The sequence below is a fragment of the Mus caroli genome, unplaced genomic scaffold, assembly GCF_978045245.1.
Source record: "Mus caroli unplaced genomic scaffold, Mus_caroli_1 scaffold_9, whole genome shotgun sequence".
In the NCBI taxonomy this organism is placed as follows: Eukaryota; Metazoa; Chordata; class Mammalia; order Rodentia; family Muridae; genus Mus; species Mus caroli.
Window position 1 is genome coordinate 126,716,487 of NW_028227264.1, and position 24,336 is coordinate 126,740,822.

General features: G+C 54.7%; 3 protein-coding genes and 1 long non-coding RNA gene across 14 annotated transcripts; 1 reads left to right on the plus strand and 3 right to left on the minus strand.

The window, feature by feature from the left end:
• Positions 1–83: 83 nt before the first annotated feature.
• Positions 84–8,305, minus strand: Slc26a10p (Solute carrier family 26 member 10). 2 transcript variants are annotated; one of them, XM_021173601.2, is made up of 18 exons: positions 7,939–8,305; positions 7,343–7,453; positions 6,458–6,615; positions 6,070–6,234; positions 5,664–5,816; positions 4,765–4,847; positions 4,484–4,631; positions 4,249–4,362; positions 2,629–2,706; positions 2,433–2,528; positions 1,909–2,015; positions 1,739–1,808; positions 1,549–1,665; positions 1,445–1,448; positions 1,264–1,346; positions 1,122–1,176; positions 915–1,021; positions 84–200 (listed from the first exon to the last, which is right to left on the minus strand). In XM_021173601.2, the coding sequence occupies exons 1-18, from the start codon at positions 8,303–8,305 to the stop codon at positions 162–164; spliced, it is 2,055 nt and encodes a 684-aa protein (XP_021029260.1). In that variant the 3' UTR covers positions 84–161. The 2 variants fall into 2 exon arrangements, with proteins under 2 accessions (XP_021029260.1, XP_085699364.1); XM_085843238.1 differs by lacking the exons at positions 84–200; positions 1,122–1,176; positions 1,264–1,346; positions 1,445–1,448 and having other exon boundaries at positions 921–1,021.
• Positions 8,167–11,967, plus strand: LOC110302848 (uncharacterized). The gene is made up of 4 exons (XR_002378864.3): positions 8,167–8,227; positions 9,721–9,905; positions 11,537–11,763; positions 11,892–11,967. It is a non-coding gene; the product is annotated as an uncharacterized LOC110302848 (long non-coding RNA).
• Positions 10,349–17,927, minus strand: Arhgef25 (Rho guanine nucleotide exchange factor 25). 5 transcript variants are annotated; one of them, XM_021173604.2, is made up of 16 exons: positions 17,737–17,927; positions 17,365–17,479; positions 14,973–15,187; positions 14,742–14,837; positions 13,936–14,012; positions 13,713–13,779; positions 13,428–13,531; positions 13,131–13,200; positions 12,927–13,016; positions 12,737–12,829; positions 12,515–12,565; positions 12,244–12,321; positions 11,867–12,067; positions 11,509–11,689; positions 11,058–11,269; positions 10,349–10,803 (listed from the first exon to the last, which is right to left on the minus strand). In XM_021173604.2, the coding sequence occupies exons 1-16, from the start codon at positions 17,833–17,835 to the stop codon at positions 10,696–10,698; spliced, it is 1,857 nt and encodes a 618-aa protein (XP_021029263.1). In that variant the 5' UTR covers positions 17,836–17,927; the 3' UTR covers positions 10,349–10,695. The 5 variants fall into 5 exon arrangements, with proteins under 5 accessions (XP_021029263.1, XP_029338387.1, XP_085699362.1 ...); XM_029482527.2 differs by lacking the exon at positions 17,737–17,927 and adding an exon at positions 17,568–17,699; XM_085843236.1 differs by lacking the exon at positions 17,737–17,927 and adding an exon at positions 17,106–17,220 and having other exon boundaries at positions 17,365–17,454.
• A 334-nt stretch (positions 17,928–18,261) lies between these two features.
• Positions 18,262–23,804, minus strand: Dtx3 (deltex E3 ubiquitin ligase 3). 6 transcript variants are annotated; one of them, XM_021173533.3, is made up of 6 exons: positions 23,456–23,770; positions 22,166–22,390; positions 21,538–21,611; positions 20,444–21,173; positions 19,215–19,432; positions 18,262–18,918 (listed from the first exon to the last, which is right to left on the minus strand). In XM_021173533.3, the coding sequence occupies exons 3-6, from the start codon at positions 21,564–21,566 to the stop codon at positions 18,843–18,845; spliced, it is 1,053 nt and encodes a 350-aa protein (XP_021029192.1). In that variant the 5' UTR covers positions 21,567–21,611; positions 22,166–22,390; positions 23,456–23,770; the 3' UTR covers positions 18,262–18,842. The 6 variants fall into 6 exon arrangements, with proteins under 6 accessions (XP_021029192.1, XP_021029193.1, XP_021029188.1 ...); XM_021173534.3 differs by having other exon boundaries at positions 20,444–21,192; positions 23,456–23,742; XM_021173529.3 differs by having other exon boundaries at positions 18,262–19,432; positions 22,166–22,229; positions 23,456–23,804.
• Between the last annotated feature and the right edge of the window lie 532 nt (positions 23,805–24,336).

Below are 24,336 nucleotides of genomic sequence, written 5' to 3' on the forward strand. Positions count from 1 at the left end.
TGGTACTTTGTGTGTGGTGGGGCTTGTGGGGGGATGGGAGAGCTCCACGTGTAGACACCTAGACCCACTCCACGGGCTCCGGGTATTCTCAGCTTCATTTTATTGGCTGCATTGGGGAGGAGCTCAAGGAGCGTGGCCTTCCTCACACTCTAAGTGCATGGTCAGACCCACACTGTGCAAATCTTTGGGCCAGTAGGTTTCTGGAAAAGAAAAGTGGACAGTTAGAGAATATCGGGTACCATATTCCCTGAGACCTACCAGTAATCTGGTGGCATGTCACCCCTTTGGAAACCTTAGTTCAGTTCTCCACCCTTGGTAAAGGGTGCCCCAGACTCTTTTTTTTTTTTAAGATTCATTTTTATTATTGTATATTATTAATATAATGTATAATATTATTATATTGTAGTTGACTTCAGACACACCAGAGGAGGGCATCAGATCTCATTATGGGTGGTTGTGAGCCACCATGTGGTTGCTGGGACTTGAACTCGGGACCTCTGGAAGAGCAGTCAGTGCTCTTACCCACTGAGCCATCTCACCAGCCCGCCCCAGACTCTTGAACTTGGCTAGGTTGTTTGTTTGTTTGTTTGTTTGTTGGATGGATGGATGGATGGATGGATGGATGGATGGATTGGTTCGTTTGGGTTTTGAGGTAGGGTCTCTCTATGTAGCTCTGACTGCCGTAGACCAGGCTGGCCTCAGACTCATAGAAATCCTCCTGCCTCTGCCTCCCATGTGCTGGGGGATCACAGATGTGCCTGCCCCTGCCCTCCAATCTACTAGGCAGCTTCTCTCTACTTCCCCCTTGATCTTCCTCAGTCCCTTCTCTGGATCCCTCTTCCCCACGTCCTCATCTATTCCATACCCTAGCCCAGCACCTCCTGGCTCCCACTCTTGATGCTCCTCCCCCTTACCAGCCTCTCCAGCGCATGCGCAGCTGCATCCTGGACGCTCACAAAGAGTTGTTCTGGAGACAGGCTATCCAGGACTCTCGCCCGGGTCAAGGTCTCGAGCACCATGGCTGTGTGGGAAAAGTGTCAGGCGCTGGGGCCTCTACATCCACCCTACAAGTGTCCAGTCAGTCCTCCACCTCCCAACCCTCTATTCTTCACTCCACGAACCATTACACTGAGCCAAGAGAAGGTAGATCCCATCGTCCTGGCACCGCCTGGTGAGCTGCAGGAATCAAACAGGGGTTAAACCCAAATCGAGGGTGTAAGAGGGATGACCGGGAGCTTTTCCTGAGCTTGACTACTCCCTCACCTGGACCACTTCCCGGGCTCCTGCAGCATCTACAAAAGTGATACCACTGAAGTCTAGGATAGCCACTCTGATGGGCTCAACACCTAAGGTGGGAGGAAGCAGATGTGCCAGCCAACTCCATGGTTCATGACCGAATCTCTCTCCCTCTGTCAGCCCACCTCACCTTTGTCAGGTACACTACCTGGCTGTAAACAAAGACAACAAGATCACACAGGTGCCATCCTCAGAACACACCGGCCTCCCAAACCCAGAGGGTCCACGCTCCTCCTCCACCAAAATCCTCACCTTTATTCTCTCTCCAAGCCCCAGATGCCACTCCAAGATGCGGTGGAACTGCCCACGGGTTGCAAAGTAGAGGGGTGCTGGATAACTCAGGACACACAGACCTGGAACCTGGAGGAGCTAAGGGGTAAGACTGTTAGAAACGGCCTGTCTGATCACTCCTGCCTTCCATGGCTATATACAGCCCACCCACCTTACGGCTCTCTCTGATTGGCCTGTAGAGCTCCGTCCCCTCAGCCAATCCAAGCGCCAGACACTGCACCCTAGGGAAGAAGCTCAGTTCAGAGTCCCAGCCTCAGCTGGCTGTAGTCACCCCAGGATACCTATCCCCCCTTCCCTCATTTGGTGCCCATTTCTGCTCACCTCTGAGTTCGGCAGACCACTGTCATCATAGAGACGACCACACCCACAGCCAGGCCCAGGTCCACATTCAGGGTCACGACAGCCACCCACGTGACTATCCACACAGCCTGGGGACATGGATATGGGTGGATTCTCCAGAAGGAACGGAGGTTCAAGGACAAATATGAGCAAGGGAAAGGAAGCGTGGTGGACAGACGAGCTCATTTAAGCATATACACCAAATATAACACCAGACCCTGGGCAAGCCGGGAGTCTGGATTGGGAGTATAGTTCAGTGGTAGGGAACTCTCCTAATATTTATGAGGTTCTGGGTTCAATCTTCAGAACCCACTCCAAAATACCTCCAAACAAACACTCAGGCACGGTGAATCACATCCCACCCTCTCCTTTCCCCCAATGTATGTATGAGGTCTGTATGTTGGAGGTTGCACGGATTAAAGAATTTAGGGTGGTCAACTTTGGTCCATGGCAGAACCAGGGCGCTTGGGGGGGGGGTGGCAACCTGGCATATTGCCATTTCTCACAAAGTCCACACGGCTGATGTGCCAGAGCTGCGGAAGTTCTTGCATCTGAAAGAACATCTGGCGCATGCTGGAGATATTGATGCAAGCCAGGACAGCCTTGAGATGGAGAAGGCAGGCCTCTGTCAGGACAAAGGTTCTGGAACCCAGCCAATTCCACTCACGCACGCAGCGAGCAAGCACCTCTTTCCCACCCTACCTTGGGCAGGTAGTAGAAGAAGGGCCCCAGCCACAGCAGCACTGCCAGGACCACTGCGCAGGAGAAGAGGCCTGCCAGCTGCAGGAAGGAAAGACATAGACAAGACAGGGAGACTCCTCCACCCCCACCTGCGTGGGAGCTGCTCTCCCTGGCCGGCTAGTCTGTCTCTTCTTCTTCAAAACTCTCCTTCCTCCCCCAACTTCATCAACACAGAAATATGCCCTTCTCACCCCGTTCTTGATGTTCTGCCAATCACACTTAGCCCCTCCCCCCCCCCAGCTAAATGCCTATCACTTGCCAGTCCCTCCCAGATGTGCGCAGTTCAACCTCCCCATTCTTATAGCCCATCGCCATCTGCAAAGGTCCTTTGGTACTGGTGCTTTGAGAAGCAGGCTAGCCATCTGCGTAGGATACCAACACAACAACAGGGGAAACAAAACATATAAAGGTAGGAGTGGTATGTAACCATTCTTTCCTTTTTGTTTACTGTTGTGATTTGGTTGTTTTGTTTTTTTGGGTTTTTAAAAGGTTTATTTATTTTATGTACATGAGTACACTGTCGCTGTCTTCAGACACACGAGAAGAGGGCATTTGACCCGGAAATGGTGGCGCACACCTTTCATCCCAGCACTTGGGAGGCAGAGGCAGGTTTCTGAGTTTGAGGCCAGCCTGGTCTACAGAGTGAGTTCCAGGACAGCCAGGGCTACACAGAGAAATCCTGTCTCCAAACAAACAAACAAACAAACAAACAAAGAGGGCATCAGATCCCATTACAGATGGTTGTGAGCCATGTGTTGGTGAGAATTGAACTCAGGACCTCTGGAAAAGTGGCCAGTGCTCTTAACTGCTGAGCCATCTCTCCAACCCAAAGGTTTTTGGTTTTATTTTGTTTTGTTTTGTTTTGTTTTGTTTTTGAGAACCATCAGAATTATTTTATTTCCTACATTTATAGGTGTGTGTGTGTGTGTGTGTGTGTGTTTGAATGTGTGCAGAAGCACAAGTGTGTGCAGGGACAACATACCTGTGTCCCAGTTCTTGTAGAATTCCACACTGGGCCTCCTCCCCCATCACCGTATTCATTGAGGCAGGATCTCTCAGTTGAACCCAGAGCTCTTGGGTTCAACTGACAGGCTAGCCTAGCCAGGCCCTTTGCTCCAGGGCACCCCACCCCCATCCCTGCCTTCTAGACAGGTCACCACGCCCATGGAGTTGGAGCCTTGAACCCCTGTGCTAATGCTTCTGCTTTAACCACTGAGCCATCTCCACAGAATGGTGGCAGTCCCGTTTCCACAGTCTCTATGTGCCCCAGCCTGCCTTGAGCCCCAGACACCCCTCTGTTCTGCCAGCCTTCCTAGTTCCAGAACTCTGGGTATGTAATACAACACCTAGCTGTTACTGTTTTTATTTTTAATCAGGTCTGAGGCATTGCAGCTTTTGCTTACAGCCAACAAAGGTCCTCATGGAGTCCTGTTATTGTCTAACCCTCCTCTTCATAACCCCATTGCCATCCTGGGATATGTAGATACTAAATCCTGGCTCATCCACCTGCTCCCCACTCTCTTCTGCCACCCCTGCTGAATGTCCCATCCTTTCTCCTCACCCTCTCAAGGATACCCTTACCTGTGTATTCCCACCAGCATCCACTAATAAGCTGGTTGTAGCCAGTGTGGCCGAGTTGGGAAAGCAAGAGAAGAGAGAAGAAATGAGGTTGGAGACACCGTGGGCCAGGAGTTCCTAGAAGGACGCGGCAGGATGAAGATGGGGAAGACGTAGGCATGGGGTGGGGTGGGGTGGGGAGGAGTGAGGCTAAGGGGCTTAACTCTGAAAAGGGATGACATTCCCAATCAAGTCACACCTGGTTGGGCTCAATAGTGTAGCTGTACTTGTCTGCGTAGATGGAGGCCAGAGAGGTGGACACAGCAAAAGTCACCAACGAGATAGGCAGGGAGTCGGCCAGTATTCTGGGCAGCTCATCCAGGGTGGGGAGGAGGGGTTGGGGAAATCTAGGGAAGGAGAAAGCCAGGATAAGGGTGGGTCTGCCTGGCCGGTGTTTCAGGGAACAGAGCAGACAGGAAACAGGAAGGGGCGGGGCAGGGGAGGGGTATCTTGGGAGAGGTGGGGAAGTCTTTCTCTTACCCTCCAGGCAATAGTCCCACTACCTGGACATTGTATCTTGTGTCCAGGGAAGAGGTGAAGCAGAGCACTGTAGCCAGAAGCACCTGAAAACGATCACACCTTTTGCTTCGTTTTGTTTGTTTTGTGTGCGTGTGTGAGTGTGTGTTGTTGTTGTTTGTTTGTTTGTTTTGTTTTTTCTTTTTGAGACAGGCTGTCCTGGAACTCACTCTGTAGACCAGGCTGACCTCGAACTCAGAAATCCGCCTGCCTCTGCCTCCCAAGTGCGTGTGCCACCACTGCCCGGTTTAGAAGAAAGAGGTTTAACATGAAAGAGAATCCCAGTGCGAGTGTGGGGGCCTCTCTAAAGTGTAGCAGCTGATGAGGCCACAAACTAACTCACCTACACTGAAGGAAGAGTCAGTGTTTGCCCGGAGAGAGGGACAAAGGACCTAAGAGGAGGTCCTTTGGGATTGATGGACACAAAAGACACACTTGAGCCAAGTGAGCCATTCTAAGCAGAAAGCACGTGTGAGTTGCCTGTGGAAAGCTGTGGCATTCATTTACATTGGAGGAGTTATCTGGGCGGGCAGTGAAAGGAATTACAGTGAGGGTCCCCAGGAGAGAAAAAGTGCAGTGGGAAGGAAGGAGAAGAGCAAAGAGAGGCCTGGCACTCGACTCCGGAAGTGGGACAGTGCAGGTGTGTGTGTGTGTGTGTGTGTGTGTGTTGTGTGTGTGTGTAGCGGGGAGAGGGGGGGTTCGGATGGCTCAACTGCTCTGGAAAGATGCTTGGAAAAGTACGCGTCACCGGGACCTCTCGCTTGTGACTCCTGAGCATTCCACAAGGGGGCGGCAGCCTCCAGATCCCACTGGATGGGGAGGATCCGGACACAGCGGGGTCCAGGGATCTAGAGCCCCCTCACCATGACAACTTCTCCTGGGATCGGAGTGAGTAGCCTGTCCCGGAATCGCACGTTTAGTTCCTTGACTGGCACTAGCAACGCCAGGCTGAGAGCCGAGATGGTCACTTCTGCAGGACTGCTCTGGGACAGGGCGCTGAGCACCGCGGCCAGCGTCTGCGGGCAGGGACAGTGTGCAAAGGCCGGGTGCCAGCGTTAACTGACCCCGAGAGACTCAATACCAACCCACTAGACCGGGGCAAAACTCTCTCTTCAGCGGCCATCAAGGCTTTTACGTCCCCAAAGCTCTCACGCAGCGCCATAGTTCCTTGCATTCATTCCTTGTTGCCTATCGTAACCCCTTCACCCTCCGTCCCTATCGAGCCACCCTTTTCCCGTGACATCTAGAAATCTCTTTCCCCACCCCCACCTTGAAGAGAGAAAAGCAGCCGATCTGGCGTGGGAGAGACAATCCCAAGAGGCTTGGCAGCTGGGACACCAGCACGTGCAGCGCGGCCCCGCTGGTCAGCGCCTTGACCACAGGCTCGGATAGAAAGGTGGACAGGACACCAAGCTGCAGCACGAACATCCCCAGCTGTAGAGAAGGCGGCGAGAGGTGGGGTCGAGGCGTGGTGCGAAACCTCCAACAGACCAGCCAGCACAGTGCACCAGCTTCTCCACGATACATCTGCCACTCCGGACCGGAAGCCAAGTTCGGGGTGTTTTTATCCTCCCCTCCATCCTCTGGCTCAATTGTGTTGGTCCTTTTCGGTGGATCCATCCCCTAAGATCCTCACCCGGGTCGAGTCCTCGCTTACCATTAACGCCCCACTCCCGAAGGCCACAGCGGCTGCCGCCCCAACTCTCCGAGCTTCCAGTTGCTCCCTTTCGATTCCACTGAGGTTCCCCGCGAGGGGTTCGGGCACCACCCTCTCGACTACAGAACCGGTCATTAGACTGAGTACTGCGAAAGTTCCTGCAGTCGTGGGCCAAATGCAGAGATTAGCATTCGTGTAGCCTGGGGCAGAGTAGCAGCCGTGACTCCCACAGTTCTGGAGTCTCGCGTGCGTCCCATCCGCTCTCTTAGAAGACCTAAGGATCACGAGCTAGTGCAGCAGCCAGGAACCGATGCGGAAGAGCGCACCCATGGAACCAGTGGGCAAGGAGAAGAGTGTACCCACTGGCAAAAAAAAAAAAAAAAAAAAGTGCCCCTTCCTCACGCTCGCTCTCACTGGACCGTGAGCCACTGTGCACCTCTTTCCCTTCAAGGTCATGGTCCCTTCAAGTTGTTTCTTTTAACCAAATGTCACAGGGGACAAGGAGATCCTTGTAAACTGTCGCCTCTGTACCCACTCCAGCAAGCCTGGGGAGGCGACAGAGTTCTGTGCAAAGGGGGTGGAAATGGGTTGTGGATCCCAAGAGAGGCGGCAAGTAGGGGAGGGAAGGGGGCAGAGGGGAATACAGCCCCAAAGCTTCCAAGTAGCAGCCTTGCTAAGGTGTGTTTGACCCCTGCTTTTAATCCCAGCACGCAGGTGGCAGAGGCAGGTGGATCTCTGAGTTTGAGACCACCTGGTCTGTGGGGAGCTTCAGACCAGCTAAGACTATACAATGAGACCCTATCTCAAGGAATGAGGGAATGCCTCAAGTCCCTGTCTATTTTCATCCCAAAGAGAAGCAAAGTCATGGGCAGTCTGGCCACTCACCAGTGGACAGGTGTCTCCCAGTGCCCAGTAAACTGTAGATGAGGACAGGAAAGAAAGACGTGTAGAGTCCGAACACCGGGGGCACCGAGGTCAGGAGGGCAAAAGCCATGCCTGGAAGAAAAGTAGAAGGAATTGGGGTGGGGTGGGGTGGGGTAGGGGTGGGGATGACGGTGTGCACAACCTCCAGATACTGCCCTTCCCCACACTCTTGGGCTGGCACCAGATACTATCAATCATGACCCCGGAGGGAACGGAAAGGTTAATGGGCCTCAGTGGGAGGTCGTGATGCTGACAAGGTCACAGATCCTTGCCCGCGTCCTGGGTGGCAGGTTTTGTGCCTCTCTCCAATTCTCTGAGGCGGAACAGAGTCCAGTATATCTCGCAGAATTGCACAGATGTGGAGGGATGGGGGTGGGAAATTATGATGGAGTCCCTCAGTCCTCTCTAACCGAACCTCAAGTTCCTCCTCTTTGATCCTCCCCCCTGCAGGGACACAAATCCATCACATCACTGCTGGACTCTCAGCTCCCCAGGGCCCTGCCCTGGAAGCGCCCCATAACTTGGAATTCCAACGGGCTGGAGTTGGGGACTCTTACCCTGGGGCACGTGCACAACGCCCACGGTTACTCCAGCCACAGCATCTCCGAGCAGCCAGGCTCGCCAGCGGTATTGGGGCAGCCAACGCAGCGGGGGCAGCCGTGCCAGCAGCACGCGCCACGCCCCCGGCCCAGAACAGGCGCTGGCTCGCCTCCTCCGCAGCCTGCACAACCAGGGTAGGCAGGGCTCGGCTGGCAGCTCCGGCTCCGGCTCTGCGCCCCCGAAGAGCTCCTGGAACCGAGCGTGGGTGAGAGGTTCTCTGAACCTTGAGCTCAGCGGAGACTTAAGGTCAGAAGCCTCTTCTGGATCTGAGCAGGTCCCAGAGGCAAGTGGCCCACTCATTTTGTCCTTGGCCCCCTGCAGCATCTCCTGGTCTTAAATACCCTCTGTTCCATCAGCTCTGAGCCCGCCTCTATAAAGCAGGGTCCAATCCGGACCTGTAGGGAGTACTCTCGAGAGTACCTCCTTGGGTCAGGCTTGGGTGGAAAAAGTCCCTGTGTTAGGCGTTTCCTCAGATATCCTTACTTAGCTCTGACTGCCTAAGAACCTGGGGCCTGCAGTGAGGATGTTGAGGAACCATAGGGAGATAAGAGACCCACAGTCACTTCCAGTGACCCTCATCGCTTCGCTTCTCAGGGACTGGGAGGCATTTCTTTCTTCATTTGCACTTTGAGCAAAGATAGAGCTGGTTCCTTTTGGGTCACAGGTCTTCTTTCCCTGAGCCTCTGCATTCTCACCACCACCACCACCACCACCGCCGCCGCTGGAGCACAAAATTCACAGCCAGTTGGGATTCCCCACTCAAATCCCATTCCTCATGTGGCAAACTTGCCCCAAGAAAAGTACAAGAGGCCTTACTGTTTTATAAGCTCGTGCATGGTGAATGGGACAGGGACAGAGAACCACTCCACCCTCTCTAATGCAGTTGGCTGGGTTTGATTTAGAGGAAAGACTGAACTAACAAAAACTTTTTTTTTTTCTTGGTTTTTCGAGACAGGGTTTCTCTTTATAGCTCTGGCTGTCCTGGAGCTCACTTTGTAGACCAGGCTGGCCTCGAACTCAGAAATCCGCCTGCCTCTGCCTCCCGAGTGCTGGGATTAAAGTCGTGCGCCACCACGCCCGGCTTAACAAAAACATTTTTATCTATTTGTTAGGAGCCCAAAAGTCCTCTAATACTGTTCCTTACATCCAGTGTTATTCTCCAAGTAGGCATTTAGAAGTACACAATTAAACTAAGGGCATGCCGCGTGCTGCTGGAACCGCTGCCCATTGCTGCCTTGGCCACCTTGTCACCACTGGCAGTGGTGGGCCTGGCTGCCCCAGGGGCATGAAGGGTCCGGCCACCCACCTCATGTTCCCCTGAAGAGACACAAAGGTCTGAGCCCCAGGATTTCACTGTTTGCCGTCATCCACTCAGAGATGCTTCGGCACCCCCATCACTCTGTGGTTCCCCCAGTCCCTGACCCCAAAGCCCAGGGTGGGGTCCAGAGAGGGTGGGTCTCTCTTCTTCAATTCCTCCTATTGTTCCCCAGAAATCTTATCTGGGCTTCACGTCCTGTCCCCCCCCTTAAAGATCCCTCCCCTCATTGTCAGCCACGGAGACCTGAGGCTCCCACATCTCCTTCCCCACCCCCCACCCCAGTAGTCTATTGTCTGCTGAGGAAGCCCCAGTGCACGTGACTGAGCCCAGGGGACTGACGGACACGGTGGACACACAGAGATACATAGGGACCCAGAGGCAGTCATCTGGGTCTCCACACACTTGGCTGTTCCTGTTCCAGAGGCTGTGCCAGAAGCTGGGAGGGGCAAAGACATCTTCAGCTCTCCACGTTAGCTCCGGGTTTAAAGAATCTATTTCTACTCAGCGTGCACACACCTTACTCCTTTCCCTCAAGATGGCAAAGAAGACCCCAGAGCTGCTCCATCCTCCCATTCTTCAGCAGAGCATGGATGCCTCAGAGGAAAGGTACCCGGGGTGTTTTGTGCTTTTAGGTCTAGATGCTGTGAGTGGTAGGGGGTCAGAGAACAGTGAGCCTTCTGGTGGAGTCTGAACCAAAGGATGATAGATCTAGAACCCAGAGCCCTGAATAAAGGGGAGAATACATTAAGAGACTAAGATTTTCCCTAAGCCTGAGGTCTGGACTGAGAGATGCTGCAATGGATTAGAGATGAAGGGCAAAGATAGAGGTCTCGTCTCACTCCGTAGACCAGGCTGGCCTCCAACTCAGAGAACCGCCTGCCCCTGCCTCCCAAGTACTGGGATTAAAGGTGTGCACCACACATCCAGCTTTACCCTCTTCTTATCACCAGGGCCCTCCTCAAATGACCGCAGCCAGCAGACTTCTTCTATGCCACTTTACCAACCCATTCCCATGGCAGCCTCACCATCTCCCTCCCAAGACAACAACCTCAGTGATATAGCAAAACTTTTATTCACAAGAAAACTCGAAAACAAAATCACAACCCAGGCCAATAATTTCTATCTGGTCCCTGCCCTCATCCTCCCTCCAAGCTCGTACATATCCTCCATTTGAGTGGGTCGTGGTGCATGCAGGGAGTGGAACTGACGGATCCTGTGTCCCTCGGGCGGAAAAGAGTCCTTTCAGGTCTAGGTGCTGCCCTCCATATTGGTCTTCCCTCCCAGTCTCTCCCATCCTCTATACACCGTGAAGGATGGCTTCTGGCACATTGCCAGGGTCCCCCCTCCAAATTCATTGAGGAATCATGCCTGCGCCAATAGCACTGCACTTTTGGGGTTACAGCTCGTCTTCATCCAGCTTGGCAAGCCTGGCCTGACAGGGAGGAGTGTTCACAGTGGGAAGGGCCAGAGAGTCATGAGGAGTCTGGGGGGTATCACTGAGAGCCTGAAGAAAGATTCAAGTCAGAAGGTCAGCCAGGGCTACCAGTCAGAGGGTCATCCAAGGCTACCAGCCTTCCCTCCTTCCTCTCTCCAGTTAAAAGACCCTAAAGATTCCTCTTGCCCCAGAAGGAAAGAGAAGAAAGTAAGAATGAAAATTTGGAAAGTCACACAAAAGGATAGTGGTGGAATAAGGAAATGGGGTGGGGGTGGAGACAAACGCCCTCCACTTTCTGCCCTATAGGAAACTATTCCCCATACCTGTGTATCCGGGGGCAACGGCACTCTGGACACCTCCCCTCGAGGCAGAAGTAGCAGGGAGGGGAGAGAGCCATTGATGGGTGTGTGCATGCTGGCCTGGGCCAGGTCTCCAGGCCGCATTCTCCCAGGACTCCCTACCCAAGGCCCTCCTGGTCGCCCCAGGCTATTGGTCTGGCTCTCACGTCTCTGGTATTCAATGGGTGACTGTAACGCTGGGCCAAGGGAAGGAACAGAGATGTATTACAGACCAGACAGATCACTTTCCCTGCCTCACCTTCTTCCTCATTTGGACAATGTAAGGTGCTTGGAACTTTAGAGGGTTTCGGATGGGTGTAGGATGGAGAGAAGTTAGGCTCAAAGAAGCAAGGGTTGGAGACTGGGTGGCTGGGGAAGGGGGTTAGGAGGTCAAATAGCTTTGGGAGCCTCTGAAGGGAGAGGACGGGAGCTTCACCGTTGAGAAAGTCACGCTGGCTTTCCAGGATCTGGGCCACTTGCTTTATCCAGGCTTGACTGACAGCAGGGTCTGAAGCCTGCAGAACATAGCGCTGGATCCCACCTTCTGGCCCTCTAGAGGTCAGCGCAAACCGGCAAGGGTTGCCTTGGAGATTCCCCTCCAGCCCGAGGCAGCTCACCTGGATTGGCAATCAGAGACAGCTCTCAGATTCTGCAAGCCCTTCCACCAGCCCCAAGAGCCTCGCACCATCAGGTCCGCTCCCTTCATATGCCCCGCCCCATCGGGGCTGCTTTCTCCATACTGCCCCGCCCCACCCTCCCCCTCGGGTCGACTCCCTCTATATGCCCCGCCCCACCTTGATGCTGTTCTTGTACACATAGCCAGGCTGCGTGCCACCTCGGCCTCCTCCTCCCAGGGCCTCACTGAAGATGACGATTTGCTCGAACAGGAAGACACGCCTCTCCCGACCCCGGGAAGAAAGCAGACCCCCAGCTTCAGGCTCTGTAACCAAGAATGTGTCCTGGCCCAAGAGCTTCCCCTGAGCAGTCAGTTTTCCCTGGAACCGAAGGACATGGCCTCTGAGAAGGCGCAACAAGAGTTTGAAAAGAGAACCATCAGTTTCTTTCCCGTCCCCCACGCCAACAAGCCCAAGGAGGTAATTCCTCACAAGGATCCAGACTAAGACCTGAGCTCAAGCGCAGTTCACTGCTGTGCCCCGCCCCATTCCCGTACCTCAAATCCCCGAAGTCTCCCCAGGGACATCATATCATTGCATCGCTTAGGTACGAAACACATGACCTCCACAGCTTGCTGGGACACAGGTGAAGAGAGGAATCGTTGAACAGATTCGTTAGTGGCAGGGAAGCTCCTTTTGAGAGAGCCTCTCCACCAATCCCCACCCCAGGGGCCTGTCCCTGAAAGCAGACATCCCTGAACCACCCAGAGACTGTGGTACCCACAAGATGAAGAGGATGAGGCAGATACGGTGTCCTGGGGACCTCACCTCCAGCTCCTCAGTATCCATCCCAGCTCTTCTGTAATACTTTAGAAAATCCTATAACATAAAGAAGAAAGCTCTGTAGAGCCCATCCCAGCCAGCTGTGTCCCCAGGGAGAAGGGTGATCCTGTCCCCAGCTCTGCCCCCAGAGACTAGGGTAGTTTTGCCCCCAGGGAGAAGGGTGGTCCTGTCCCCAGCCATGTCCCCAGGGACTACGGTGGTCCTGACCTTCAGCAGCAACTGGTATTTCATGATTCGCTGCACTGGTTTAATGAGGAGGTCATTCAGCTGCAGTCGGTGTCCCAGCTGCTGCCTGAGCTCCTGGGGACAGGGACAGGGACAGGGCAGTCATGTAGCCTGAAAAGTCTATTCATGCTGATCCTGTTCTTCTTTCCCCCAAGGCACCTCAGCCACTGACCTCAAAGTAGCTGTCCCCAAACTCTGACAGCACATGCTCTGACTTGGGTTTATTCTGGCAGTACACCACATACATATGCAGTCGGCGCTCCTAGCAGGGATAACGTTGAAGAAAGTGGGGGTGGGTGGTGACAAAAGAGAGCCCATCTCCACAGAACCCAGACTCACCCCAAGCCCTTCTTCCCCTGTCAAGGCCCAGCCTCACATGTTTGATGAACAGCTGAGCCAACCAATCGGGATCTTTCAAACACTGCTGCAGCTCCTGCAGGAAGTAGCTGGAAGAGTTGGGAGAGTGAGAGAAGCACCTCACACACTCCTCAGAGCGCTCACCTCCGAACGGGGGGGGGGGGGTCCCAGACTTTCAGCTACATGCCCTAGTCACTCTCCCTACAAAACCCCAGTGGCTCCTTGAATCACATCGGACCCATGGTTCCAATAGGTCTAGGATAGACTACCAGAGAGCGCTCTTCCCCTGCGCCTGGCTCAGGGCTCCATCACTCACTCTCGGTGCCACTCATAGATCTGCTGAATGTTCCCAAACACAATCCTGTCACGACCTCGGAGACTCTCAGGGACCCCCTGAGTAGCCATGGTAGCCATGTAACCCTGTGGGAAGGACGAGATGGGACTATGATTACGTAAGCTCAGCCTCGGGTCGGCCCTGCACAAAGTCCAGAAGTAGAGGGAATCTGTAAAGTGACCAGAGGGAGCGACCTATCTTAAAAATATCCCCAGGCAGAGGGAAAGGGTCAGTGGGCCATGGCTGGGGAGGAGAAGCTAGAACTACCTCTACAATCTGTCCCAAGTCGTCCACATACGTTCTTTCTGTTTCCACCAGCTCACGCAGGACAAACCTAGAGAGCACAGCAGGCCTTCACTTTAGAGTGTGGCTACATCCTTAGTTTAGCCTGTTCTTCTTGCACTAAAAGAACATCACCACAGCCCCCTCAGAGGGCAGTAAAATGTGAGGGATCTTAGGGAAGTTTAACCGAAGTGCCCTGTGAACTTACATACTCCTTTCCAGAGCCGTCTTTTTCTGTTCTTCCTCATTCTTGGGAGCTTGAGACAAAGTTTCCTCTTCAGCTGGCTGGAAGGTCGGAGGTGGACAAACAGGGGAATGAATACCTTTCAGTGAGAAGAACCTTCTCAGATCTATTCTTTTGATTGTTTTAAGACCTGTTTAGGGCTGTGGTGGTGCAGGCCTTTAATCCCAGCTCTTGGGAGGCAGAGGCAGGTGGGTTTCTGCGTTCCAGGCCAGCCTGGTTTACAGAGTGAGTTCCAGGACAGCCAGGGCTACACAGAGAAACCCTGTCTCGAAACAAAATAAAAAATAAAAGGACTTGTTTGTAGGGTCTACATAGGTACATTATCTACATAGATAGAGTCTCTCTATGTAGTTCTGGCTGTCCTGGAACTTGCTGACCTTGAACCTACAGACATCCTTCTGCCTCTGCCTCCGGAGTGCTGGGATTGAAGTTTATTGTCATTATTATTATTATTATTATTATTATTATTATTATTACTACTACTACCATTTTTACATTATGGGGGCCATGTGTAGATACCCACAGAGACCAGAAGAGGGTGCTGGTGGCTTAGAACTGGAGATACCGGTAGTTGTGAGTCATGTGACATGGATGCTAAGAACTGAGGTTGGGTCCTCTGGAAAAGTGGCCAGTATCCTTAACCATGCCTCTGGTCCCTCACTGATTGATTTTGAAACGTGATTTCATACAGCACAAGAGAGCATGGGACTTGATCTGTAGCTGAGGTTGGCCCAAACGTGCCTGTCACACGCCCAGTTCTATTTCTTCACCTGTGGCTTGTCTCCAGGACCCTCCAGCAATGTAGTCAGTAAGGTCAGTTCAGGCAGCTCTTGTTCTGTGGTTAAAGTTGGCTCCAGCATCCAGTTCTGGACAGAGATAGATCAAGGGCAGACAGAGATCCAGTGACTGAGGTGGTGAACAGTAGATGGGTTCCCCAATGGCCAGTGACCCCAACCTGCACTCTTTCCCAGGGTCCTTCTTCTGTGGGATTCCCTGCTCACCTCACATTGTCTGGTCTGACCACTCTCTGCCTCAGTTTCCACACTGAGACAATGTTTGGAATGATCCAACCATCTCCTCAGGCCAGTTACTGGTCCAGGGGGAATCGGAGAACACGGATCAGAGCTGAGGCCAGAGCTGGGGCCGGACAGGGCAGCCAGCCCCGAGACTGCAGATGCTGACATGCTCCCCTCACTGACGGCAATAGAATAGGATTCTGATGGGAGGAAAATGACAGGAGTGGATGGACCTCTGCCCCCCCCCCCAGCTCTGGAGTTCTAGGGGAACCCCCATGGTGTCCTCTCCATGATGTTCAGCCCTTGTCTCCCAGGGTCCCCTCATTTGCCACCCTCCTTTGGGTTGGCCAGGATAGAAATCTTTGCAAAGGCACCCTGGGGAGGAGGGACAGTAAGCTCCCAGGCCCGTACTCCTCCAGTTTCATGTGGAGGTTCCCCATATCCTGAGCATAGCACAGATATGGGGGTGGGGGCAGCCATCTGGGCAGACACTGGAAACTGGGGGGTAGCCATCTGCTTCCCTACAACACTCCCCCTTGTGATAGGTACAGACCATTCTCCTGGAGAGGGGTGAGAACAAAAGAACGTAGCTGTCTGCCACCTCCAGCCCCTCTCCTCCCACTCCAGTAATTACTATATATATTGTTTTGGACAGCCCCCCTCTCCAGCGCATGCACATACCCAACCCAGGGGGCAGTGAGGACAGCTCAGCCGGGCTATCTTTGGCCAGCAATTGGGAAGAGCTGCAATGTGAGTGCTTATAAAACCCTTTACAGGTAGGTAGATACCCTTCGCCCCATCCCCAGCCCACCATTCCTCTGCTCCCTTTTCGGAAGACTTTTAGCCGTGTGATCTGAGACACAAGGTTCTGGGCCTCAGGCGATCACAAGAGAAATTTCCCTCCTGGCTAGCTGACTATAGGAAAGAAATGGGTCCTCTGACCCTTCCTCAACTTCCTCAACTTGATTCAGCAGGAATCTAGAAGTGGAAAAGGACCTTGACATTCTCTGTTAAATCATTTTTTTTCTGGAAATCACCTGTACAAGCTCCAGCCCTAAAGCCCTAGGGCTAGAGTAAGCAGATGCCCTAACCCCAGCTCAAGCTCAATGCTGGCCCCCTCAGATCTCGCACTCACCACGTCCCCCCCGGGAGAAGCAGCAGCCGCATTTTGCCAGCACTTTTCGAATCACACGGGGACAGGCACAGCGACCCCCTTTGTGACCCCCCCGCATGGCGCCCGGGGCCCCCCGCACCCCCCACCCGGGCCGGCCATGCAGGGGGAATCACGGGGGGCGGGGCGGGGAGGGCGCAGGGCGCACACCCCCCTCCCTCCCTCCGGGGTCCAGGCTTGGGGAGGTGGGGGAGGAAAAGGATGGGAGGCGGGGGTCCAGGAGTAGACGGAAGTCGAGGCAGGGGAGTCTGGAGGGAGGGCCGTGCGGGGCTGGGCCGCGGAGTTGGGCGGGGAGGGTTTCCGGAACCCCGGCGGTGCGGGGCCCAGGGTCCAGATGTCCAGCCAGAGGAAGGGGTGATAGGGGAGGCCCGGCCGGGATGCGACAGCCGCTCCAGCTCCGTCTCCGGACTCGGCTTAGGGGTGGCTCTAGGCCCGGGCAGGAAGATGCGGGGGCCGATTCCCGGAGCCACTGGAGCTGCGCGGGTCGGGGCCGAGCGGCGAGCGGAATAACAGGCCGGGCCGCGGTGCTGCCGTGGGGCGGGGCCTCTGCGGCCAGGCTCCGCCCCTCCGCGCTTCCCCAGCCCCCTCCCCCAGGCACCTCCACGCTCTCAGTCCGGGTCCTCAGACCTCCGCCCCTCCTCCCAGGCCTGGGCTCCTTCTAGCATCCCAGCTGCAACTGCGGGGCGCTGGGCTGGGTGGGCGAGAGGGCTGGAGGTGGGGTCTGCCTCGCTCCCCCCTTGGACTCTAAGATGAAGGATTCGCGGGATGGGGCCTTGTGTGTGAATGGTTCTGAGGTTCTGGCTGTCTCCCCGCCACCCCCCACCCCCATGCCCAGAGTAGGGCTTGCGTGCCTGGGGAACACTTTGTAGGGAACACAGCCCAGGTGCCGCCCTCTCCCCCGACCCATCTTTCCTCCAGGCCCCAGAACTCCAGCTAAAACTAATCACCAATTAAGGCGAAGTCCGGGCGCCTGGGCTGGCCCAGGGCCAGGGGTGGGGCGCGGGGACAATCCACTCCGCCTTCGGGGGCTCGGGACCCGCCGAAGTGAGGACACACATCGGGCTAGAAGAGAAGCGTGGTGTCTGCGATTTAATGGTCCCATGCAAATTAGGCGCAAGCCTTTATGCTAATATGAACAGAATCTGTCTGAAGTCACCACTTTGCGCAGGATGGCAAATTGTGCCCCACCCAAGCCCAGCTTCTTACCGGGCTGCGGAGCCCAGGCGAGGACCTCAGGTTCGCGTTGCCCTGTCTGATCCTCCTCGGTACAATCGCTCTCTGTCTTGGTACTCCCAGGCCCTAAGGGATCTCTCTCCGGGGGCTGCCGAGACAGAGTCACTGTAAGGACCCTATCCTAGGCTGCCACGACCTCCCCTTTCTTCTCTCCCTCCTGTCAAAATGCACATTACTCTGAAAGCGTCAACCAGAACTTGGCATATGGCCCTCGTAACTGAATTTATGGATCCTTGCGACTGCTCCATATAACTTTTGTTTGCGGGGAAACTGAGTCGTGGAGTGCAATTCTCCTAAAGTCCTCTAAAGACCCCCCCGACCCCACCCGCGGTCCCTCCTCCTTACCCCCTCCTGCCCGGGTACGGCGCATGCGCGCAGCATGCCCCCCATGACCCCCAGTATCCGGTCAGTGCGGCCAGGGGTGGGGCGGTCCGGGGGCTTCATGCTGGACCCCTACCCTGCTTCAAGTTTCAGGGCCGAGGGGCCACGGAAGCTGGGGGGCTCTGAGGCCTGCGTGCGTCCGGGGAGTTGCTACTGCCGAATCCGCCCCCCTGCCCGGCTCCGCCCCGGCTCCCACCGCAGCCAAACTTCTCAAAAGGGGTAGGGTTGTTCCCTTCTCCACAAACGTAGCTGAACCACAAACAAACCCCTCTTAATCCTGATTCCATCAATCCAAGTGTGGCCTAGGGCTTTGCAGGGTTATTGCAACGCCCAGCGTTAGCTCTGCCAGAGGAGAGTGACTCCTAGGAAGAGAAAGGGTCCATTCAGGCATGCAAGGATTCCCCATTACCCCATCTCCTCAGCGGGTCCACACCCCACCCACTCCCACCCTGTCCGAGGAACAGAAGACGGGTGTGGCATAGAGTTGCATATTTCACTTTATTTTTATTAAATTAAAAGCTACAGTCTGGCAGCAATTCCAGATTTGGGAGGGGGGGGCGGTGAGGAGGCTCCTTATAGGGGCAGAGAAGATCGAGAGAAAGACAGACTGACAGAGACAGACACAGGAGAGAAAGGGTCCGTTAAGGTAGGACTACTGTTATCTTAACACACAGCTGGCTGGGGGAGGCAGCTAATATCAGTCCAAGGTGAGACAGTATTCAGGGACTGGAGTTCTAGAGACCCCATCCTTCCTACCCAGGTCCTTTCTCAGCTTAGTCACTGGAGCACGTTACATACCAGGAAAAGCCAAGGAGACTGGAGAAGCAGGGGCAGAGAAGATATGTACACGGAGTGAGGGGACGGGAGCCTTGGAAACCAGCCTCTGCCAGATCACTTGGCCAGTGGGGGGGCAGGGGAAGGGACTGTGTCCCCTTCCCCTCTGAGCTCCCACCCCAGTCAGACATATCCCCTCAAGGATGGTGTGGGGGCAGAGAGAGGCGGGGGAGCAGAGGCTTCCATTGGATCCTAGTAGAGGACAGCAGGGGGGGCCTTGGCAAAGGAGCTGTCCTTCAGTCGTCTGTGATACCCTTGGCTCTCAGTTCCTCTTGCACCCTAGTCAGGTAGGTTGGGTCCGGATACCCAAACCTGGGGCAAAGAGAAATGAGGGTCAGAGTTAGTTGTTTGGACTTGATCTTCCTTACCCACCCTCATTTTGAGTGGCTCAGTTGGGGCCAAATTCAGACCCCTCCCACTTCCCATGAGGAGGGACCTCCAAAACCAAGATAACCCAGCCAGAATATGCTTTTTGGGTGGGGAGGGGAGGTGTTAAGCTGAACGCGTCAGGACCAGGATGAAAACAGACTGAGAGGGTGGATGGCTCCCCCAAATTAGAAATGGTGAAAGGGAGACGCCATGGAGAGGGAGATGAGGAGGAGTCGCACAGCTGGGGTCCCCCTGTGCAGCTGGTCTTGTGGTGAATGTCGTTCCAAGTGATGACATTGGGTCTCCCTGTAGTCATGGACGTGCCGATGGTGAAGGTGAGGCGCTGGTCAAATGCCTTTCGGAACAGGGTCAGCACCTTGTTGCCCTCGGGGCAGTCCGGGAGGTAGGCCACCCGTGTGGTACCAGGGTACCGAACTCCTGGGTTGGGGTGTTCAGCCTGAGAGGAAGAGGAGGCAGAGAGCAGCTGGCTGTCTCAAGGGCCTTGGACACCAGCAAGGGGTCTGTCAGTCTGCCCTGCCTTTTCGTGCATTCCCAGCAGACTGACAGACTTCCAGGGACCAGATGACTTTGGAGCCTGGGCAGGAAGAGGCTGTTTCTAGACTCAATCCTTATCGTTAATCCCTCACATCTCAAGTCAGGGACAAATGGACGTTCATAAGTGATGGAAGTTACTTTCCAGATAAGTCAGCACAACTGCAACAACTAAGAAAGATTGTATCTTTTCCCATTCCCTCCTCTTCCTAAAATACTACTGCCTCTGCCTCTGCCTCTGGTCTCCATTTTTTTTTTCTTCAGAGTTTCTCTGTTCCTGTGAACCAACTGGACATGACTCTTTGTCCAGCAGGAAGACATCTGCCTTCAGCTCTTATTGTCATATAGTCTGCAACAGAGCAGCACTCCCAATGGTTAGCGCAGCCAGGTTCCCTTCCTGTTATGCTGTGCCTTCCTTCACCTGGGCTTTGCCTCCACGAAGAGTCTGACACATCCACTCAAGTCAGGGTACTAGTGGGCAACCCTTTCTCTCATGACTGGTTTCAGGGTTGTTTTTTTGTTTGTTTTTTGTTTGTTTGTTTGTTTGTTTTTTGAGACAGGGTTTCTCTGTATATCACTGGCTGTCCTGGAACTCACTCTGTAGACCAGGCTGGCCTTGAACTCAGAAATCCGCCTGCTTCTTCCTCTCAAGTGCTGGGATTAAAGGTGTGCACCACCACCACTGCCTGGCCACACCTGAGTTTTACATCTGCCTGTGGGTCATGCCAATAAAACAGTGGGGCCTCAAGGAGATGGCCCCTCCCCCACAGCTCCAGAACATTTAAGTCCTAAGGCATGCTGGGAGACAGCAAGAGTACACCATGTCTAACAACATACTCTCTACATTGCCTTTTTTTCTTAAGTCAGAGACAGTGAACTTGGAGGAAGCCAACGGGTAGGAACTGTGATCTCTTACCCCCTGGACGCCAGGCGGGAAGACATATTGGATGACAATGGTGCCATACTTCTCGTAGCTGGGCAGCAGGAGGGTGGCATCCTTGGAGACCAGCATCCGCCCGTTCTGGGGCTGGTTGCCCACCAGCTGCCCGTAGAATCGGCCACACATGGGGCAGGCCTTTTTCACCTGCAGGGCCCGTGTGATGCAGCCCTCACAGAAGGAGTGCCTGCACTTCTCCAGCGTCTTGGCATTCTGTATCTCCCCCAGGCAAATGGGGCAGGTGGTTTCCTGCTCTTCAGTGTCCTCTCTGAGACGAGGAGGGAGTGGAGGGGGCAGGGGAGGAGGAGGAGGGGGTAGCCCTCTTGCCCCTGGGGGCAGGAGTGGGGCTGCTCGGAGGGGAGGAGGGCCTGGGCGGTGCAGCTCGGGGTGTTCCCCTCCACCCCCCAAAGCCAGGCAGCCCATGAGCTCCCCCTGCCTCTGGGCTTTCTTTAGCTCTTTCTCTGCCTCTTTCAGTAGCCCCTTGAGAGCCTTCCTGGCCAGGTAGAGCCCATTGGGAGGGGCTGGGGGAGGACCCTGTGGGGACAGCTGGAGCACGTAGATATCAGAAGTCTCGCCATCTATGAGGATGGACACCCGGTGCTCCTCCCGAAGCCGGGCCAGCCGGGCTGGGGTCTCCTTGCTCAGGAAGTCCCACACAGGCTTGGAGACAGTCACTTTGTTCTTGCAGGAGCCTCCACAGGCTGCCATTCTGGACAGGACGAACGACACTGCCCCCAGGGTGAAAGGGACTCAGAGTGGGGAGTCCCCATTTGACAGATAAATGTGCCTCCTACTTCAGGCTCCTTCTGAACCCCTCAAAGCCAACCCCCAACACTGCCCACAAACCGGTTGGTTTTCTATCTCCGCTTCTGTCCCATAGCCCAGCACCCTCTGGGCACAGGTTTCCATATTTCATCGTTATCTAAGCCAAGCACCAGCCCTGCTTGCTTATTTCATTTCTCCCCTGAGTACAACAACCTGCCCCTTCTCCCCAAGGTGGAAAAAAAAGGTTCCTCCAAAGGGAAGGAGACTCCCCACCCTCATCCCACCCCATCCCACCTCCATTTGCTCACTTTGATCCGGAGGAGCTTAGAATTGGCATGCAGGCTCACTCTCCTTTCCCCCTGATACTTGGAGATCGTGTGGCCTGGTGGGATGGGAAAGAAAAAAAAGTAAGGGGGCTGGAGAGATGGCTTGGTGGTTAAGAGCACTGACTACACTTCTAGAGGTCCTGAGTTCAAATCCCAGCAACCACATGGTGGCTCACAACCATCTGTAATGGGATCTGATGCCCTCTTCTGGTGTGTCTGAAGACAACAAAAGTGTACTTATAATAAATAAATAAATCTTAAAAAAAAAAAAAAAAAAGCTGGGCAGTGGTGGCGCACGCCTTTAATTCCAGCATTGGGAGGCAGAGGCAGGCGGATTTCTGAGTTTGAGGCCAGCCTGGTCTACCAAGTGAGTTCCAGGACAGCCAGGGCTACACAGAGAAACCCTGTCTCAAAAAAAAAAAAAAAAAAAAAAAAAAAAAAAAAAACAGAAGGAGGAGGAGGAGGAAAGAAAACTATTCTCTAACCCCCAAAGGCCCCAATTCAGGAGCCCTTGAAACGGCCAGGAACCTGGGGTAGGGGTACTGGAAATGGGGATTTCTTGGAATACAGGAGGAACCCGAAAGCTGAGGTTCTCCTGAGGCACGAGTACCTGAAAAGACCACAGAGACGAAGGTAGCGGAAGTCCCTCCACCTCCACCTTCAGCTGGCCAGAGCTGGGGACGAGGAAGGTAAAGAGTTATGATAGCATTTCCTCAGCCAGCCCAGACAGAAAACGCTCTTCTAGTTCCTCTCCTCCCCTGCAGAATCCTCTCCAAGTTGCTCAAGGAACTTCATCAGGCTAATTCCTCTTTCCCCCCCAGTGCAGAGGGAGATCCTAGATGCAGATAAAGACAGGAAGGAGAAAAAAAAAAAGGGGGCCTCACAGGATGAAGGTCGTACATGCCACCTCCCTCAGATTACACTGACAGAAATATCTCCTAAGCTCCTCGCTTTACCGTTCTCGAATAGTTCAAGTCCCTGTTGTTGACAGAGACCTTTCCTTGAGAGCCGGAAGTCTGTTAGGGATGCCAGCAAAGTGTTAGCAGTCCCGCAATAACAAAGTTCTCACTGTCACCTTTAAACCCAGTGCCCGCAGAGCTGCTGTCAGCTGCAAATCAAGCAGGAGCTCGGCTAGAGGGACCCGAGGTTTTCCCCTGAGCCCTGTCACAGCCCAGCTCCAGGGCCTTTCCCACAACACAAAGTGCAGCTCAATTAGGAAGAGGGGCCATTCATGTGACCTCAATTCCTTGTGATCCAAAAAGAAGCCGCTGTCCGTTTGTGCCTCCATCATAGGGTCCTTGAGATGAAAACCTCAGCGCCTCAACCCGCATGGTCCGTGCACGGTGAAATGCCCCCTCCCCACCAGAGAGAACCCAGGATCTAGGTGTCCTAGCTCCAAGTCCTGCTGGCACGGCACAGGGAGGCGGGGCCACAGTTTAGTCTGGGTCTAGCATTCCTCTGGGGCAAACCAGGCCGGACACCAGACCAGCCTCTTCCTCCAGACAGCGGCCGCTGGCAGGGACGGCGAGAAAGGGCAAGGGTCCCCTGGGGGGGGGTGTCCACTGAGGCACCCCCCACCCTTCTCCCCGAGACTGCCCCCGGATCCATCCAACCCGAAACCAACTCCCGCATCCATACTCGAGGAAGCCCCGGAGTCCCGCCGCTTGGTGAGGGTGTGTGTCCACCCGACTGCGGCCCTTAGAACCCCCAAATGGAGGCCAGGGCTGAAGGTGCGGGAAAGATGATGGGCCCGGGCCCCGAGGGCGCCCTCTTCTCCCGCCGCGCGCGCGTGGGGGGCCAATGGCGGAGGAGGGGGCGGAGGGAAGCGGGGGGCTTGTGAGGGTGCGGACCCGGCCTGGGGGGGGCACGCGGTGGGTGTGGGGGCGCCGGGCTCACCTACCTCTCGTCAGCGCCGCCATTGCCGGTCACATGACTGAGGCTGTTGCTGGGATGACGGTCCGGGCCTTAGCAACAAGGGGCGGGGGTGGGGGGGAGACCCTGAGAAGGTGGAAGGGGATGCCGGGGTGCAGACCGAGAGAAAGGAAGGGAGAGCACCCCTCCCCTTGGCGGCTGATAATCACCGTTTCCTTTGACCCCCTCCTACCCGGGAGCCCCTGCCTCTGCCCCAAAACAAAAATGGAGGCGCAGTTCCAGTGTTTGGAGGGAGGGGTGGCGTCATGTAGCCGAGGGTAGGAGGTTAAATCCCTTAGAAACGCCACTCTCTTGGCTTCCCCCTCCCGGAGGAGACCTCTCCCCACTTCTTTCCCAGCCAACTGCGTGGCGCCCTTAGGAACTGGTAGGGGTGGGAGCAGTGTCGGTGGGTATATAGATTGGAGGGGAGGGCAATTTTTTGAAGTCTTACGCTGGAATATGTTGGATGGGAAGTTTTAGGAAAAAAAAAAGGAAAACATTGGTACTACAAAATAAACCCTGTGACTAAACTACTTCAATCCCCTCCCTCAACTCTTGCCTCCTTCCAGACTGTTACCTCCGGTGACCCCACCCCCCACCCCTCGCAGCCTGTTACCAGAAGGGGGCTGGTGACTAGTTTTCCACAAATAGGGACACTGGTCTGTGCAGAACGTGAGGTGGATAGATCCTTTAAAAATGGCTCGGGGTGGTGTGTCAAGTATGTGGCTCAAATAGAGTTAAAAATTCCCAAAGAAAAAAGCTCTGCTCCGCTCTGCTTCCCGTCAGAGCTGTCTCCGCCTCCTCCAGCTCACTTCCCTGGGGCCACATCAAGCCAGGTTTTTCCACCAGCCGAGAGACCTCCTCAGCCAA